Below are 17270 nucleotides of genomic sequence, written 5' to 3'. Positions count from 1 at the left end.
ATACTGTTATTATGAACAGCAACTTTTGGTTTAGTGGTGTGGTCGGTAACATCTTAAAGGTTCTAAAACCTTCAGCGTCTATTTTACAGACTGGAATGCTGAGACCATGGAACGTGAGGGTATGGGGCGCATTCCTTCGAGAGCTTCCAGCTTTTGCCACCCCCGTTGGCCACGCGGTTCTAGGCGCTGCACTCCAGAACCGCGCGACTGTTACGGTCGCAGGTTCGAATCCTGCCTCGGGCATGGATGTGTGTGATGTCTTTAGGTTAGTTAGGTTTAAGTAGTTCTAAGTTCTAGGGGACTGATGATCTCAGATGTTAAGTCCCATAGTGCTCAGAGGCTTCCAGCAACGGGCGTCGGCGTAGCCAGTGAGCGTTCTTTTAGCAATGAAAACTTGAGGTTTGGGCTCGTATTAAAGCGAAAATCAGAGAAATCGGTGAGACAGCTTTTCGCAAATGTTCATATATACAGCGTAGGGGTACAACACTGATAAATCTGGTTCACCGTAAGATCAACAGGTGTCAGGAGCATGCACACAGCCTACTGTCTCAAAATCGACAAAGATGTGCTTTGGGCCCTTACGGTTCACAGAGCCTGAATTAGTGTTTCTCCACTGTACCTGTCCGTGAGGGACCAGTTGAGTCAGACGTAGCGCTCGAGGCCTTGACTTTCAATAGCTCTCACCACTGACACGATTTTTTCCTGGAGCCGGACAAGGATGTAATAGTGATGCATCTCGTCGACTGCGTTAAATTAATTGAAATTAATTGAATGGAAGAAACTGGATTAAAATTAATATAATACGACGACCACAAACGACATCCGCGAATTATTTTCCGAAATACTGAACCTACATTGCAAGGAATACTTCATGAGGAATCAAAATCCGTGCGAAAGGGAGACATCAGTGACATTAAATAGTCCTAAATAGCTACAGTGACTGCACACGGTACCCATGCGATGCAGGTTCGTATCTCGACCTAGCATGGATTTTTGTGTGTCACGACATACCAGTACCCATAAAACGCATATGATGTTAGGAGAAAGGTATAGGGTGTTAGGGATATAGATATTGATATTATGACTACTAGTATATATCCACTTCAGTGTGTTAGTTGTTTTTTCTCTGCGTCTAACGGTCTTCTCGAAAGAACATCATAAATTTTACTACCTGTTGTTTTCTGCACAGTCGTAATTACGCCAGGAAGTGGACGAAATCTGTCAGTATACACTATCCGTTTTTTATTCATGCGTCCACACTTTAGTATCTGCCCAGAGAAAGTAAATATAAATGCTGGCTTGTGCCACTAGTACGCGGAGGTACTAACCAACCTAAAAACATATTAATTGTCTTAGATACAATTGTTACTGTGGAAAGGAAGTAAATACTGATGTAATGTTGTTCAGTATACTTTCCTCAGTCATCAATAGGAGTATCTGCTCTGGTCCCGGCGGAGGTTCGAGTCCTCCCTCGGGTATGGGTGTGTGTGTTTGTCCTTAGGAAAATTTAGGTTAAGTAGTGTGTAAGCTTAGGGACTGATGACCTTAGCAGTTAAGACCTATAAGATTTCACACACATTTGAACAGTATCTGCTCTTATACCCCTAACAAGCTGTATATCCATAATCATGCCAGAGAGGCAAAAATTAATTTAATATTCACGAATATGTGACGTAAGGAAACTGGTAACACACTTTCAATTTAGTTAACTGAAGTCCTTCCACGCCATTATTACTTCTATGTTTTCTTTTTTATTCTTTGATTGTTCTTCCAATTGTTGTCGTAACACAAAAGCTCATCAACAGGTTCTATGATTTTGTTATTAATTTGTGTTGTTTTCTTTTCTGCATGTTCACTGTGACGCTTTTGCCCTTATTGGAATTTAATTTTAGGCCTGCTGTCCTTTGTTTAGCTGTTCTGTTATTTTCTGAAGCTTATGTGAACTTGAAAGAGACAGTACAATCTCATGAGGAGAACGACGGTGGCACCGACGTGTTACATTGACACATACCATACACAGGGTGATTTTTTCCACCGAGTACAAACTCTAGGGATTGATTGATGAGAGGCCACGGAACAGAAAAGATCTAATGAACTTATGTCCATAAATGCACAGTTTCCATGATAGATTCCATTTATTCAGTGATACGTTGTTACAGAGACTGCGGTCTAATACGCGTTGCACCATGCACCCACACTTACATTATGTGTCGAAAATGGTTTCCAGGTGCCTCAACGCATGCGTGTACGCGCCGTAGCGTCTTCTGTCTCACACGTTCACATCGGGCAGACTGCATCCGAACAGTGTCAAAGACAGCATGGATACGCTGGTCAAGTGTCTCCACTCCGCATACACGATACTTCTGAGAGAGCTCCACAACGAGAAATCTCACGGGTTGTAATCTGGTAAACGAGCAGGTCATGCAACTGGTCCCTCGACCAGGGAAGACGCAATCGAGATGCGCCGGACATTAACGGCGAAGTGGGCTGGAGCACCATCATGTAGCAGTCACATAACCCTTCGAATCATCAATAGCATTTCTTCCAGCAGGGGAGGCAAAGTCACCGCAAGAAACGCCGATAGTTCCGGCCAGTTAGGTGTCGTGGGAGTACGACTGTTCCAATATACGGTCGCCAGTTATCCCAGCGCACACGTTCTGCCTGCACAAATGCTGATCATTCGCTACCGTTGGGTGGTCTGCATACTGTCCCACAGATGACTGATACGAAAGTTGAAGACACCACTCCGCAAAAAGGTGGCCTCATCTGTGAATAGGATGGATGACACAAATCCCAGAATCATGGTTGCCTGTTGAAGAAACCAGAACCAAAACACTCCCGATGTGGATAGTCTGTCGCTAGTAAGGCCTGCACATGCTGTAGGTGATAAGGCTAGTAACAATTGTCTTGGGGAACGTGCCCACGGTCGTCTGGCTTACGCTGTACTGGCGGGCCAACTCTTTGGTACTAACATGGCAGTCGCTTTCCACCAAGTCTTGGAAATTTGTGGTAAGTTCCTGTGGGATCAAACTGCTGGGGTCATCGGTCCCTAGGCTTACACACTACTTAATCTAACTTAAACTAACTTACGCTAAGGACAACACATACACCCGTGCCCGATGGAGAACTCGAACCTCCGACGGAAGGAGCCGTGCGAACTGTGGCAAGGCGCCTTAAACCGCGCGGGGTTACACAACTTCTCCCATCGCCTCAAAATCAGGTGGTTTCTCTTTTTTTCGCGTGGTTTGATGGACGGCGAGTGGACAGTGAGTTTCGGCATTAACATTTCTTTATACGCTGAAGAGCCAGAGAAACTGATACAACTGCCTAATAACGCGTAGGGCCCCCGCGAGCAAGCGGAAGTGCCGCGCCGGCCGTTGTGGCCGAGCGGTTCTAGGCGCTACAGTCTGGAACCGCGGGACCACTACTGTCGCAGGTTGGAGTCCTGCGTAGGGCATGGATGTGTGTGGTGTCCTTAGGTTAGTTAGGTTTAAATAGTTCTAAGTTCAAGGGGACTGATGACCTTAGAAGCTAAGTTCCGTAGTGCCCAGAGCCATTTGAACCATTTTTAGAAGTACCGCAACACGATGTGTCATAGATTCGACTAATGTCTGAAGTAGTGCTGGAAAGAACTGACACTATGAATCCTGCAGGACTATCCATAAATCCGTAAGAGTACGAGGGGATGCAGATCTCTTCTCAACAGCACGCTGTAAGGTATCTCAGATATGCTCAATAATGTTCGTGCCAAGTGAGTTTGGTGGCCAGCGGAAGTGTTTGAACTCAGAAGAGTGTTTCTGGAGCCACTCTGTAGCAATTCTGGACGTGGCGGGGGTCGCCTTGTCCTGCTGGAATTGCTCAAGCCCGTCGTAATGCACAATGGACATAAATGGATGCAGGATGCTTACGTACGTGTCACCTGTCAGAGTTGTATCTAGACGTATCAGGGGTCCCATATCATTCCAACTGCACACGCCCCACACCATCACAGAGCCTCCACCAGCTTGAACAGTCCCCTGCTGACATGCAAGGTCCATGGACTCATGAGGTTGTCTGCCTGCCCGTAGACGTCCATCCGCTCGATACAATTTGGAACGTGAGTCGTCCGACCAGGCAACATATTTCCAGTCATCAACAGTCCAATGTCGGTGTTGACGGGCCCAGACGAGGCGTAAAGCTTTGTGTCATGCAGTATGAAGGGTATGAGAGTATTCCTTCGGCACCGAAAATTCGTATCGATGATGTTGAATGGTTTGCCCGCTGACACTTGTTGATGGCTCAGCACTGAAATCTGCGGAAGGGTTGCAGTTCTGTCACGTTGAACGATTCTCTTCAGTCGTCGTTGGTCCCTTTCTTGTAGGCTCTTTTTCCGGTGGCAGCCATGTGTATGTGTGAATTTCTAAGGGACCAAACTGATGATGTCATCGGTCCCTATACTTACACACTACTTTAACAAACTTATGCTAAGAACAACACACACATCGATGCCCGAGGGAGGACTCGAACCTCCGACGGGAGTGGCCACACAGACAGTGACATGGAGCGGTTGCTCAGCCACTCCGCGCGGCCGCAGCGATGTCGGAGACTTGATGTTTTACCTGTTTCTGATATTCACGGTACACTCCTGAAATGGTCGTACGGGAAAATCACCACTTCATTGCTTACCTCGGAGATGCTGTGTCTCATTGCTCGTGCGCCGTCTATAACACCACGTTCAAATTCACTTAAATCTTGAGAACCTGCCAGTGTAGCAGCAGTAACCGATCTAACAACTGCGCCAGACACTTGTTACCTTATGTAGACGTTGCCGACCGCAGCGCCGTATTCTGCCTGTTTACAAATGTCTGTATTTGAATACGCATGCCTGTACCAGTTTCTTCGGCGCTTCAGTGTAAACAGCTGTTTAACCGGGGGCAATACCACGGGGCGCAGTTAGTATTATCATTATTGTCAACTTTCAGCTCAATAGAGTGATATTTCGCATTTGAGGAGCAAATTCTAGGATTCTCTTTGACTCACCTTCGTAGAAGAGCAAGAGTTCTGATTTATGACATTCATTTGCGCGCAGTAATCACGAGTTTTATATAACACATTCCAGTGTCAATATCAGCTGCTATGCCGCCCGTGAATACCTTTGGCTGAAATATAAAGCAAAGAGAGATAGTAATTGCAGGAAGATGTTTAAATTACGGTAATGGGTGGATAACGGGAGGAAATAATGATGTAATAGTAAGGATACTACAAATCGGTGTGGACTATAATTTATTTTTGCGTAAATATACAACACAAGATTAGATTACACTCTGTAACGACAGTACATCAGCGGCTTTGACAGTGTTTTGCAAAACGATCTTCAGCATATGTATCGCCGAACAGTCAGACCAGTGTCCACGGCCACTACTCGAGGAAGCCTGCAGGGCATGCGTAACATTAATAAGGGCTCAGGCTTACGTGCACGGTTTACATTCAGCTGTGCTGGACTTGGTAGCCGGAAATAGGTCGAACTGCAACGCAGCTGCTACTGTTATTGCACTTGGTTGTCAGAAGAAGATGGACAATGGCGTCACTTTCTTGCATTCATCAATAGACAACTATTGACAGAAGCATTCGTATGCTTATAGTATAATATGTGGGACGGACATTTTAGGGTTTGGTAAAATGTGTCTCTTGGCTACTACGTTTAATAGGTCAATGATACAGTACTCTATTCATAAGTAGTTCCGATGCTGCAAGTTTGAAGCACGGAGATACTGGGGCGTATACTGAAATACAGCATCTGGCAGAACTAAAATTCTGAGCCAAAAGTTCCTGGAAATGATTGTATTTGAAAGGTTTAAGCTGTATGTTGAATCCGGATACTCAATTTCATCGGGAAGTGGCCTCCCAATTGTGTTACTGAAGCACATATCACACGTCGACGAAAAAGAACAGCTTACGATAACCCTCTGCTTATTCCTTCCAAACGCAACTTAGCTTCTCCCACGAGGCTGTGGGGCTAACACACAAGTATATTGTAAAGAGTAGAATAGTCCCATTCGAGTAACATTTTTGGAAATGATTATCTGTAAGACAGAGTGAGCATTTAATGCATTGGATACGTCCTTTTGGTTCAGTGACTGTTGCGAGTACTTAAAATCAGTTGAATAAATGAGACATTCCAAAATTTCTATTATAAATGAGGAGTGTGGCACACGATGAAATATCTAACCCGTACATCACTTACGTTAGTACCTATAACAAAAATGTGCTTATCACCGAAAATATAAACTGCGTTAAATGATTTATTAACCTACCGGAAGGATCAGGTACAAAAATTAGTAGTATTGGTTCACAGAATTACAAAGAAAGAGACAATTATCCAATAAATAGTATGAAACAGTCTTTCATTTACTCCTATTTTTGGAAAAAATGAATTTACAGACAACCGAATTCAATCTAAAACACGGAAATTAGTGATTTGTTTCTTTAAAGAGGCAACCGGCTTTCAGAATCCGGGAACACGTGGTCACTTTGTCGCATAAGGTATTTTCAGTACTTTTTCAGGCACACCGTTGATTCTGCGAGTCTTAAGACCTCGATCTGTATCGCATCACCCGATAAAAAAGTCACTGGTATCGAAGGGGTAATGTCAACCTGAAGCGAAGCACTTGTTTTCAACATTCTATCTGATTGTCCCACTAACGATATTGTGTTAGGAAGCCAGTCTGAAAATAGCACTCGCACATTAACAACTGTTAAATTTCTTCTGTGGCGCTGAATGACGTCAGCGATGGAGTCTCGCGAAGGAGGGAAGTGTGGGTCGCGCTTGAGGCCTGCGTGTAAACAAAAGAGAACCATCTACAGTCAACAAATTAGCGTTTGCTCTTGTACACAGCAGCAGTTGCTCCAAAAGGAAAAGTGAACATGAGGAGGATTTCTGGCCTTGTTTCTCTCGCGACTCGCTATCTCACTAACAGAACAGAGTCACATGGGTCACATAGCTTATTTATACTGAAAGCTGACCGAGTGTCTGTAACAAGATGAAACATAGCTTTCAGGTCATTTATGTATTATTTCCTCTGACTTATGTATGTGTGCCCTGGTGATGTGAATGGTTGACACCAGGCAGAACCAGGGCGGGTGAGTGACGTATCTTTCTTTTTTTTAATTTCACTGCGAGACCTGTACAGTTCTCGGGTGAACGAGTGTTCGTCTGCAGTCTCGTCAACAGCGCTAATACGTCGATTTCGGGAAGATTCAGATACTAACAACGTTTTTATTGAGGGCGAGGTGTGTCCGATGGCGCCTCTAGGGCGTTTTGGTGCGCGTGCAGTCCGTGGCGGGCTAAGTCGACGCTCCCTCTTGTCACGTGACGTTGATTTCCTCGTCGTCATCGTCGTCTTCCGGGGGCGTGAGTTCCTCGTCCGGGAGCGGCCTGCCGGCCCCCGGCTGCTGCTGCTGCTGCTGCTGCTGCTGCGGGGACGGCGACAGGTCGAGGCGGGGGCGGTCGGCCTCGGCGTCGCTGAGGTCGGGGTGCGGGTTGTTCTTGTTGGGCAGCGTCTGCTCGCGGGAGCCTCCGCTCGCCAGCAGCTCGCGCTCCTTGGAGTTGCGCCACTTCATGCGCCGGTTCTGGAACCAGATCTTCACCTGCAACACAGCACGGCGCGCGCGCTCCCCTCAGTTCTCGCGCCTTGCGTCTCGAGCGTGGCTCGACTTGAAGGAAGAGGGGTGAGGGTTTAAAAGGGGCAGCTGCCAACATCCATCAAGCATAACACAAAACAAATCATTATTACACGTCGATTCTTAAAAATAGTAAAACATAGTAAACGGCCACTATTAATCATTCTATTTATTAAAGCCAAATAAAGGTTCTTCATTACATACTTTTTCATTTTTACAGTTTCATTTTGCTTACGTTGAATGCAATTTAAAATTTACAGGTCTAACAGCCATGATCGTTTTATTGTTATTCGAAACATCTTACATGTTTTAGCTGGAAACTAACGTCGCACAAAACAATTGATGAGTATTTTCGACCAAGGACAGTTGTCACGTGTAGGTTTGGACACAGCACTACAGTTCGGTGAGCTCCTGCTTTAAGCCAATGAAGAAACAGTGGACCTTACTGTCCCCTGATTCGCTTCTAGAGTACAGCCTGTGCGACGAAACATATAACTTCAATTAAATTTATTAATTAGCCTTTTCCCAGAGACTTTGCACGCATATGCATTTTGACACTTAAATTGCATACACCTCCTACTCCCCTCATACTTGGTCCGACTCCTCATCCCCCTTCCCCTCTGGCCATCTCCTTTTGTCCTCTGTATGAAAAATTCCTCCTTCTCCCTATGTCTCTCGATCTGTTCCTCTCACCATCTCCTCTTCCCATCTCCGCTGGCCCTCTTCTCATACCATCTTCTTCTCCCCTGTCACTACCCCTTCCTTCTTCCCCACTCTGTGCCTATCTCCTCCTAACCCACTCTGTGTCAATCTCCTCCTCTCCCCTGTCTGATCATCTGTTTATTTGTTCATTTCTTCCTACCTCTCTCTGTCCATCTACTTCTACCCCCTCTCACTATACACATCCTTCTGTCCCCCTCTCCATATCCATCACCTTCTCCTCTCCTTCTTCCTGACCATTACCCTGATTGGTTACTGGAGCATTAGCTCCTGTGCAGAAAGTTTATGGAGCAGGCCAATACTATCCCCACAACATGACTGTTGTGCAGGGCAGCCTATGCATCAGGGAACTGAAAACTGTTTTTTAATCTTGATTTGTATCCTGTCCTGCAAAGCTGGTCGATAAGTCATGCCAATACACCTTTTGTGCAGGACTGTATATATCTCTCGCCTGGAAAGCCGTTTGTTGCTGGCCACTGTGGCCGAATGGTTCTAGGCACTTCAGTCTGGAACCGCACAATTGCTATGGTTGCAGGTTCGAATCCTGCCTCGGGCATGGATGTGTGTGATGTCCTTATGTTAGTTAGTTTTAAGTAGTTCTAAGTTCTAGGGGACTGATGACCTCAGATGTTAAGTCCCATAGTGCTCAGAGCCATTTCAGCCAAACTGTTTGTTGTGCACTGACATGTAGGCTGCCCTTCAGAGCAGGTCGATACACAGGGCGATACTACTATCCCAGAATCACATATCTCATGAAGGACAACCTATATGGCAGGGGCAGAACAACATTTTTTCCCACATCTCCTTTCTTATTGAAGCAACTAGGACCCCACAATGCTGATTCTCATGACGTTTACTGTCTGTATGCCAGATTTGGTTGTGACCAATCCAGTGGTTTTAGGGGAGATCTCGACATACATACAAATACACATATATGCATACAGTATGTGATATCAAATAAGAATGTGCAAAAGAGTAAACAGTCTTTCTTAAATGAACTCATTGGAGTGTACTTATTAAAAAAATCTACGTATAACTTCTGTAAAATAAGAAAAGATATGAACAGCTTAAACCACTTCATGCATTGGTTGTCACAAACAATGCCCCAGGAAGTGGTACACCTTGGCAGTAAGTCCAATCAGTCATGGGGTGTGCACCTTACCCATCAGATGCATTGTAGTTGCAATTTAGCATGAGTTTGGAAGCAATGCAGATTAATTACTGAGTAGCAAAGTGATTTATTTCCTCATTGTGCATGAATTGTTTGCAGCAAAGCCGGGACATGCAGCCTTTTCTGATAATGTGGCCCTGTTGTTGCGTAATGATCTTAGCGTGGGAGACATATATAACTTACTTTCTGACGTCCCTTCGTAATTCAGTCACCAAACAAGTAGCTTACAATACTGGTTCGACGCATTCTTCATTATTGGTCGTGAGTGTAGGATTCTTAACATACAGACAGAAAAAAGAGCAGCGCATTTTGTCACAACTTCGCTTAGTAAGCGCGAGAGCGTGGCAAACACGATCGCCAAACTGAGAGGCACAAGAGAGGCGTTGTACACCGAGGAGAGGTTTAATAACAAAAGTCAAGACGGTACGTTCAAGAAAACGTGCTACTTCTACCACCAGTGTCTCAGGGAATGAAAACGATGAGAAAATTTCTTAAATTAGAGCACATACGCAGGCATGCCGGTAGTCTCCCTTCCCACGCACCATTAGCGAATGGAGCAGGAAGAGGTTCAAAATGGCTCTAAGCACTATGGTACTTAACATCTGAGGTCATCAGTCCCCTAGACTTAGAACTACTTAAACCTAACTAACCTTAGAACATCACACACATCCATGCCCGAGGCAGGATTCGAACCTGCGACCGTAGCAGCAGCGCCTAGAACCGCTCGGCCACAGCGGCCGGCGCTGGAAGAGGGCTTGGGGAGTGGTAGTGGTAGCGAAAATACACTGGGTGCTTCCGGAGTACAGATGTAGATATTTCCTGGCCAGTTAAAATTTAGGTTAACGACAACTCATAGAACCATGCCCGAGAGAAGACTCGAACTTCCGAAGGGAAGAACCGCGCGAACCGTGGCAAGGCGCCTCAGACGGAGCGGTGGCGGATTGGAACTCGAATCTGGAACCTTGCATTTCACGTGCACTGCTCTTATCGAATGAGATATCGAGACTAGACACGCGGTCCTTCCCCACCTCCAGAGTCCTAGCGAGGGCTTGACGAATTCACGTCACGACTAATCACCAGCGTATTGCGCTCCAAAAATGAACCATCAAGATCTTAAACAGACGCCATACTGTTTTGAGTCATCAGAGCACGTCAGCCCTCTGTGGGATCTTGTGGCTAGGAGGCCGCTGCCTGCAGAGCACTTGCTAGTGCGACAGTCAGGTACGAAACGGCACGCCGCAGAAGTTGTCGACCCCGCCTTGATTGATGGGGCCGTGTCGGGAGGGAAGTTGGTGGGTTCCGTCGCCCCCACCTTCTGCCTACTTCGCTGCGAGCGCAGGCCGCTATTGACGTGCGTAGAGGCGCTGCCACACCTGCGCCGTTATACCCCTCCACCTCAACTCACCTCACCTCACCTTCAGTAACAACGTATGGTGTCCCAAACCCAACGCCTCCCCTTCCCCTTTCCAACACGCGTCCGTTCTTCGTAACTCTCGCTCTCACTAGACGTATTCCTCACTACTTGCCACAGCAGCTAGTACAGCACCTAGTACTCTAAACCGAGAGTTTCTTTCCTTTTTAAGTGAAACGTCCGTTCACACTGAGGTGAAAAGAGTCATGGGATGGCAATATACACATATACAGATGGCGGATGTATCGCATACACGAGGTATAAAAGAGCAGTGCATTGGTAGAGCTGAATTTGTACTCAGATAATTCATGTGAAACGGTTTCCGGCGTGATTGCACTGCACGACAGGAATTAACAGACTTTGAACGCGGAATCGTAGTTGGAGCTAGACGCTGGGACATTACCTTTCTAAATCGTTATTGAATTCAACATTCCGAGATCCACAGTGTCAAAGAGTATACCGAGAATAGCAAATTTCATATTACGTCTCATCACAGACAACGCAGTGGCTGACAGCCTTCACTCAACAAGCGACAGCAGCGGTCTCAGTGCTAACATACTGCTTGAAATAACCGCAGAAATCAATGTGGGACGTACGACAAATGTATCTATTAGGACAGTGTGGCGAAATTTGGTGATAATGAACTATGCCAGCAGACGACCGACGCGAGTGTCTTTGCTAAAAGCACGGCGTCAACTGCAGAGCCTCTCCTGGGCTCGTGACCATATCGACTGAACGCTAGACGACTGCAAAACAGTGGCATGGTCAGATGAGTCCCGACGTCAGTAGGTAAGAGCCGATGGTAGGGTTCGAGTGTGGTGCAGAAGCCACAAAGTCATGTACCCAAGTTGTCAACAAGGCAACGTGCAAACTGGTGGTGGTTTACATGGAATAGACTCGGTCTTCTGGTCCAACATTAGTAACTGGAAACGGTAATGGTCCAGTACTCGGAGACCATTTGCAGCCGCTCATGGCCTTCGTGTCCCCAAACAACGGTGGAATGTTTATGGATGTCCATGTGCCGTGTCATCAAGCCACACTGGCTGGTCTGAAGAACATTCTGGACAATTCGATGAATTCTCATCTTTAGATGTCCGTAAACAGGGTAACCTGAAATCCACCGACAAAATTTTGGGCGTTGTTCAGGGATATTTTCAGAGTAGTTTGATATATACTGGTATCCGTTGTTGGCTCATAGGTTTCACTGAACCCATTGGAAGAGTGGCCCGATGACGATATGTTCGGCTGTTATGGGAACGACGGCAATCAAATCACAGTAATTTTACATTTGTATATAGGCTACGTTTTGTATTGTTGTATATTATAGGGTTTTCGCTGTTGTTGTTGTTGTGGTGGTGGTCTTCAGTCCAGAGATTGGTTTGATACAGCTCTCTGTGCTACTCTATCCCGTGAAATCTTCATCATTTTCCAGTACTTACTGCATCCTACATCCTTCTAAATCTGCTTAGTGTATTCATCTCTTGCTCTCCCTCTACGATTTTTACCCTCCACGCTGCCCTCCAATACTAAATTGGTGATCCCTTGATGCCTCGGGATATGTCCTACCAACCGATCCCTTCTTCTAGACAAGTTGTGCCACAAATTTCTCTTCTCGCCAATTCTGTTCAGTATATCCTCATTAGTTATGTGATCTACCCACCTAATCTTCAGCATTCTTCTGTAGCACTACATTTTGAAAGCTTCTATTCTCTTCTTGTCTAAACTATTTATCGTCTACGTTTCGCTTCCATACATGACTACACTCCAGACAAATACTTTCAGAAACGTCTTCCTGACACTTAAATCTATGCTCGGTGTTAACAAATTTCTCTTCTTCGGAAACGCTTTCCTTGGTCTACATTTTATATCCTCCCTACTTCGACCATCATCAATTGTTTTGCTCCCTAAATAGATCACCGTTTACATGCACTCGATCTTCTGCAGTGGACGCAATATGTAAATGCATATTTCGCGTCACATATCATCCACGAGGCACAGACACTTCCCGTTCCGTCATCCATGGCACGCCGCATGATGGCGGCATTGAATTCATTTGTTTTCTACGGCTCGCTGTTCAAGATAAGATAAGAGGTAAGATGCCCTCACCCTCCCGCGGTGCAGGGGCGGTCTAGGTTTGTATCATGTTCATGACAGACCGCTAGCTCTTTTCGTCGGCTCTCACATGGTGTTGTGTCGCCGTTGTCCTACGTGCCTTACCAGCCCATTGTTGGAGGCCCTTACACCACTCTCTCTCCCTCAGCACCTATCCCGCTTTCGGACCTCCAGCCGCCTTTCTTTTACTTCCGCCACTTTTTGCTCGACCAGAGCTACGTCCGTATTGCGATAATGCCAGCGCACTGGACACCCACGAAGGGGATCTATGGCTTTTTTCAGCAGCACAGGTCACCGAATGTGGTGAAGGGGAAGCATCCCCACGCCGACTGGTGTGGCGTTTCGCGATAGGTGTGCACTCCTTATCTTGTCACTGACATCCTGTCTGCATGGTACCTTACTGTCAATGGGAAGCACGTATGCTGGTCACACCTTCACAAGATTCATCTCGCAAACACCCCGCTGAGTATCGCCTGTGATGTTTTGGACACGGACGAGCATCACCTGGTGTACAGACTAGCTAGAGGTGTCGTTAGATGTCCCTAATTACCCATACGATTCCTCATCAGATACCTACTCAACTGCTCCTCTTTCCGGACTCCGGATACTTCCTGCAAGACGAACTCTGTAAAGTGAATTTGTGGAGTCTCAGCTCACAACTTGTTTGCTGATGGCTCGAAAACAGTCCATGATTTTTGGACATTCACTAATGAACGCCATTGTGCAGTTGTCTGCAATCCAAAATACAAACAATTTTTATACAATTACCTTTGCTGTGTCTTCCGTAACACACCCCATAGCTGGGGTGCTCCTGTCATGAAGAGTTGATCGCCACCTCTTTCATACTTAGAACCGATATATTCTGTGCGCATCGGAATGCTCTTCTCGAAAAAACTAAACGTGGATATCTCCATGAGTCTGACGTCTTGCTGTGCCCTCCTCCTCGCGACGCCGATTTCCTGTTTTTCGGTGGTATTAATGTTACTTTAGAAAAGAAAGGAAAATAAACAAATAAACCATTGCTGTCCATTGTACCTCTACTCCACGCTTTCATTGGTTCCTGGAGGGTAGGAACGAAACATGGTGGCCAGGTCTCGGATTGTGGCCCCTGCTCACTTTGCCCCCAACCTTCCCTTTGGGTGCCAGAAAAGTTTAACTGCCAAGTGGGCCAGCCGTGTTCAAACCTCCCTCATGCCAATTTTTTTTCCTCGCTGTTTGCTGTATTCAAATTTGTATCTGAGTCGTGGTGTAACGTCCATTTGCAACAGCGAGGTGTGAAGTAGGGACCTATAATGACAGAAGACTGCACAGCTACTCTGTTAAGCAGCCGAAACGAAGTGGCTTTCGAATGGGAACCGCAAACGTTTGATGACATGGTGACAAGTCAATAGAATACTCCACTGAAAATCACGTCTGGTGTGTCATACACGGCGTTAGTGACTGTACGTGTGTCATATGATAGGAGTCTCTTATCGAGGTACCTAATTTTTACGCCTTGCCCGATTTCGGTGTCCGTATGTATGTGAGTGTGATCACTCGCAAGGAAATGATGAGAATATAGCAGTTTGTCAGATAAGCTGCAACAAATGAGCGCAACCGTTTCACAATCACACAGTTCCCCTGTGCTCTGCCAAAAATAAATAAATAAATAAATAACGTTTTTGAAGTTACGCACCGTTTTAGTAGTTCTGACTCTTGAATTCTTTTGTTGCAACATAGTTCACACCACTTTCTTTGTTGTTTTCATTTCTGTGAAACGTCTATGTGGTATCTCACCTACTTTCACTGTTCGTCACATTCACTTGCTACGATAACATGTTCTTACCAAACGACTCATGTTCTATAACCAATGTGTACTATAACATCTGCCAAGACTACAGAAAGAGTACAAACATTTCAATGACCGCACGGACAGTTCATGATGTCGTGGAAATAAATAAATAAATTGCACGACAGAGTGCTGAACACAGCTCGTCCCGTTCATAGTCCAACACTGTGACGAAATAGTCACGTCGCGCTGCTGTTAAATACCTCTCGATCTCGTACTTTTTAAGCCTGGACCGTTCATTGTTTCCATCTCGCTTCTTTTTTCACAGCTCAGCACACCTTCTTCCTATTTTCATGCTTTATCTGTATTCAGTTTTTTACGGGATATCTGCTGCGCCATTTAAACACTAAATCTATTTGGGATGCTATTGGGAGTTTCCTTTGATAGAGGCTTACTGACCCAAGAATGCCCGGAATACAATAGGCCACGACCTAACACAGAAATCTGTGAACATGTAGAGAACATAGTACACACAATCCACGAAATAAAAATGTGGTTCTTCGCATATTTGTGTAGATTGGTAACAACAAACTGACGACGCAAATCTTTAGTAATGTTATGAAAGGACAAGCAGCACGGTTTACATAGACACTAAGTGTCAAACATCAACATAATAGGGACACATAGCAGGAATATGTTTAATAATAAAATTCAGAAAGTGATCTTCAGGGACTGACAAGAAGGAAAAAGAAAGCCCCATAACATCGAACATCTCTGGAAGCAGAGTTCAGCCCCATAACATCGAACATCTCTGGAAGCAGAGTTCAGGACATACCTAACGACTGTCGACGAGGAGCGAAATACATGCAGCAGGAACTGAAATATTGATTTAACGTGCTCCGTATAAGCGCTGTTCGAGTAAATAAGAAAATATATGAATAAGGTAATTGTTAGGTACATAATTCCGCGTAGTGAGCGTGTACACAACTTTCCCACTAGAGCGCGCCCCGCTAAGCACAAAAGCGCAGGCGCAGAGCTCGTCCGTCTCCGCACTACGAGATGGCGCTGCCATAAAGACGGACCAAATTCTGCTTCCGCCGATCCGCGTATTAATATGTAACGCAGCCATTGAGATTGCTGCTAACGTAGAACCTTTTCTCCTCGCGGATCACACTCGCGCAGTTTTACCTGAACGCCCGAGGTTCTATAACGAGTGTACAGACATCCGATTAGCCAGTCTGCCTTAGTCTGCATTAGTCTATAGTCAAGTTTCAGTCTGCGCCTAATAAGATTATCATATTCCTTTACATAGCCATGAAGAGAAATGTATAGACTCTTTGTCAATTATCAGAGATACGTGAGAATAAGATTAACGTACCAAGACCAAAGGAACTTCAGATTGCCAATTGTAAATAGCATCCAGAATCAAGTTAAGTAATGTTCATGAATGTTATTATTTTAATAAATGTGTGTGAAAATTAATCAAGTTCTGTTTAAAGTTGGTCACCGTCAATCTGCTACTCTAAGCGTGCAAGTGGCATTTCTATCGTCTGACCTAACGGCAGAAGATAAACACGCCACGATAAGACCACGAGACATATTGCTGACACTCGCCTACTTCGTTAGAGCGTCAAGTCAAATTATCTGATGGTGTGTGTACCGAAGGTCTTACAGTACGCACACCACAGTAATACACTAAATTACTGTTTTATTCAAAACTTTGTCTCTAAGTACGTGGTTTTTCGTGAAACGGTTGAATGATGAGATGTACGTCAAATTAAAAGAAAAGCAGAAAGAAAAGAAAGAGAGCGAAATCAGAGGGAAGCTACTCCCTTGCCACAACTTCTCCCTTCGTGCCTCCCGCAGACATGGAAGTAATTTTCATCGTCGTTTCGGCAGCGTGACATCTCAATGGCAAATATTTCCGCATCTCCCAGCAGGGATATTTCATTCCCTGCGAACTGTCGTGAGAGAGCAGTTGCAGGGTATAGGGGAATCAATTTTATGGTAACGACTTTTCCATTGAAAAAAATGAAAAAATTAAATATATATTCCACGAGATTGAGTGGGTGGTGAGAGGGTAAGGGGCGAGAGGAGAGGGGTACGGGTGGGGGAGCTCATGTTTAATGCATGCGTCTCGATTCAGCCCCCCATCCGCGGATAATACGATTGTCTATTCATGGTGGACTAATACTGGAGCGCCATCTTGACGCGAAAAAGAATCAAATAAAGAAAAGGGGAGGCCAGCAGGAGGAAGTCGCGGGCGGGCGCGAATCAAAATGAGGAAACTTACACAGTCGGCTCCTCCGCGTATAATTAAATTTTATTCGGCGCTGGGTGCAGTCGACAGCCGAGATAGGAGGCGGCTGCTCTGGGGAGACGGAGACTCGGGTGGGGCTGGCGCCGGGCTATCGATGAAAGCTGCCGCC

General features: G+C 45.6%; 1 protein-coding gene across 1 annotated transcript in view; it reads right to left on the bottom strand.

Moving 5' to 3' along the window:
- Window positions 1–5309: 5309 nt before the first annotated feature.
- Window positions 5310–17270, bottom strand: part of LOC126285133 (homeobox protein DBX1-B-like) — a 212517-nt gene continuing 200556 nt past the window's right edge. Inside the window, exon 4 of the mRNA XM_049984454.1 lies at window positions 5310–7626. Within this exon, the coding sequence (XP_049840411.1) occupies window positions 7345–7626 (282 nt within the window). The 3' untranslated portion in view covers window positions 5310–7344. The remainder of the gene's footprint in view (window positions 7627–17270) is intronic.

This window comes from Schistocerca gregaria, chromosome 8, assembly GCF_023897955.1.
Source record: "Schistocerca gregaria isolate iqSchGreg1 chromosome 8, iqSchGreg1.2, whole genome shotgun sequence".
NCBI lineage: Eukaryota > Metazoa > Arthropoda > Insecta > Orthoptera > Acrididae > Schistocerca > Schistocerca gregaria.
This window is presented reverse-complemented; position numbering and strand designations above follow the sequence as displayed.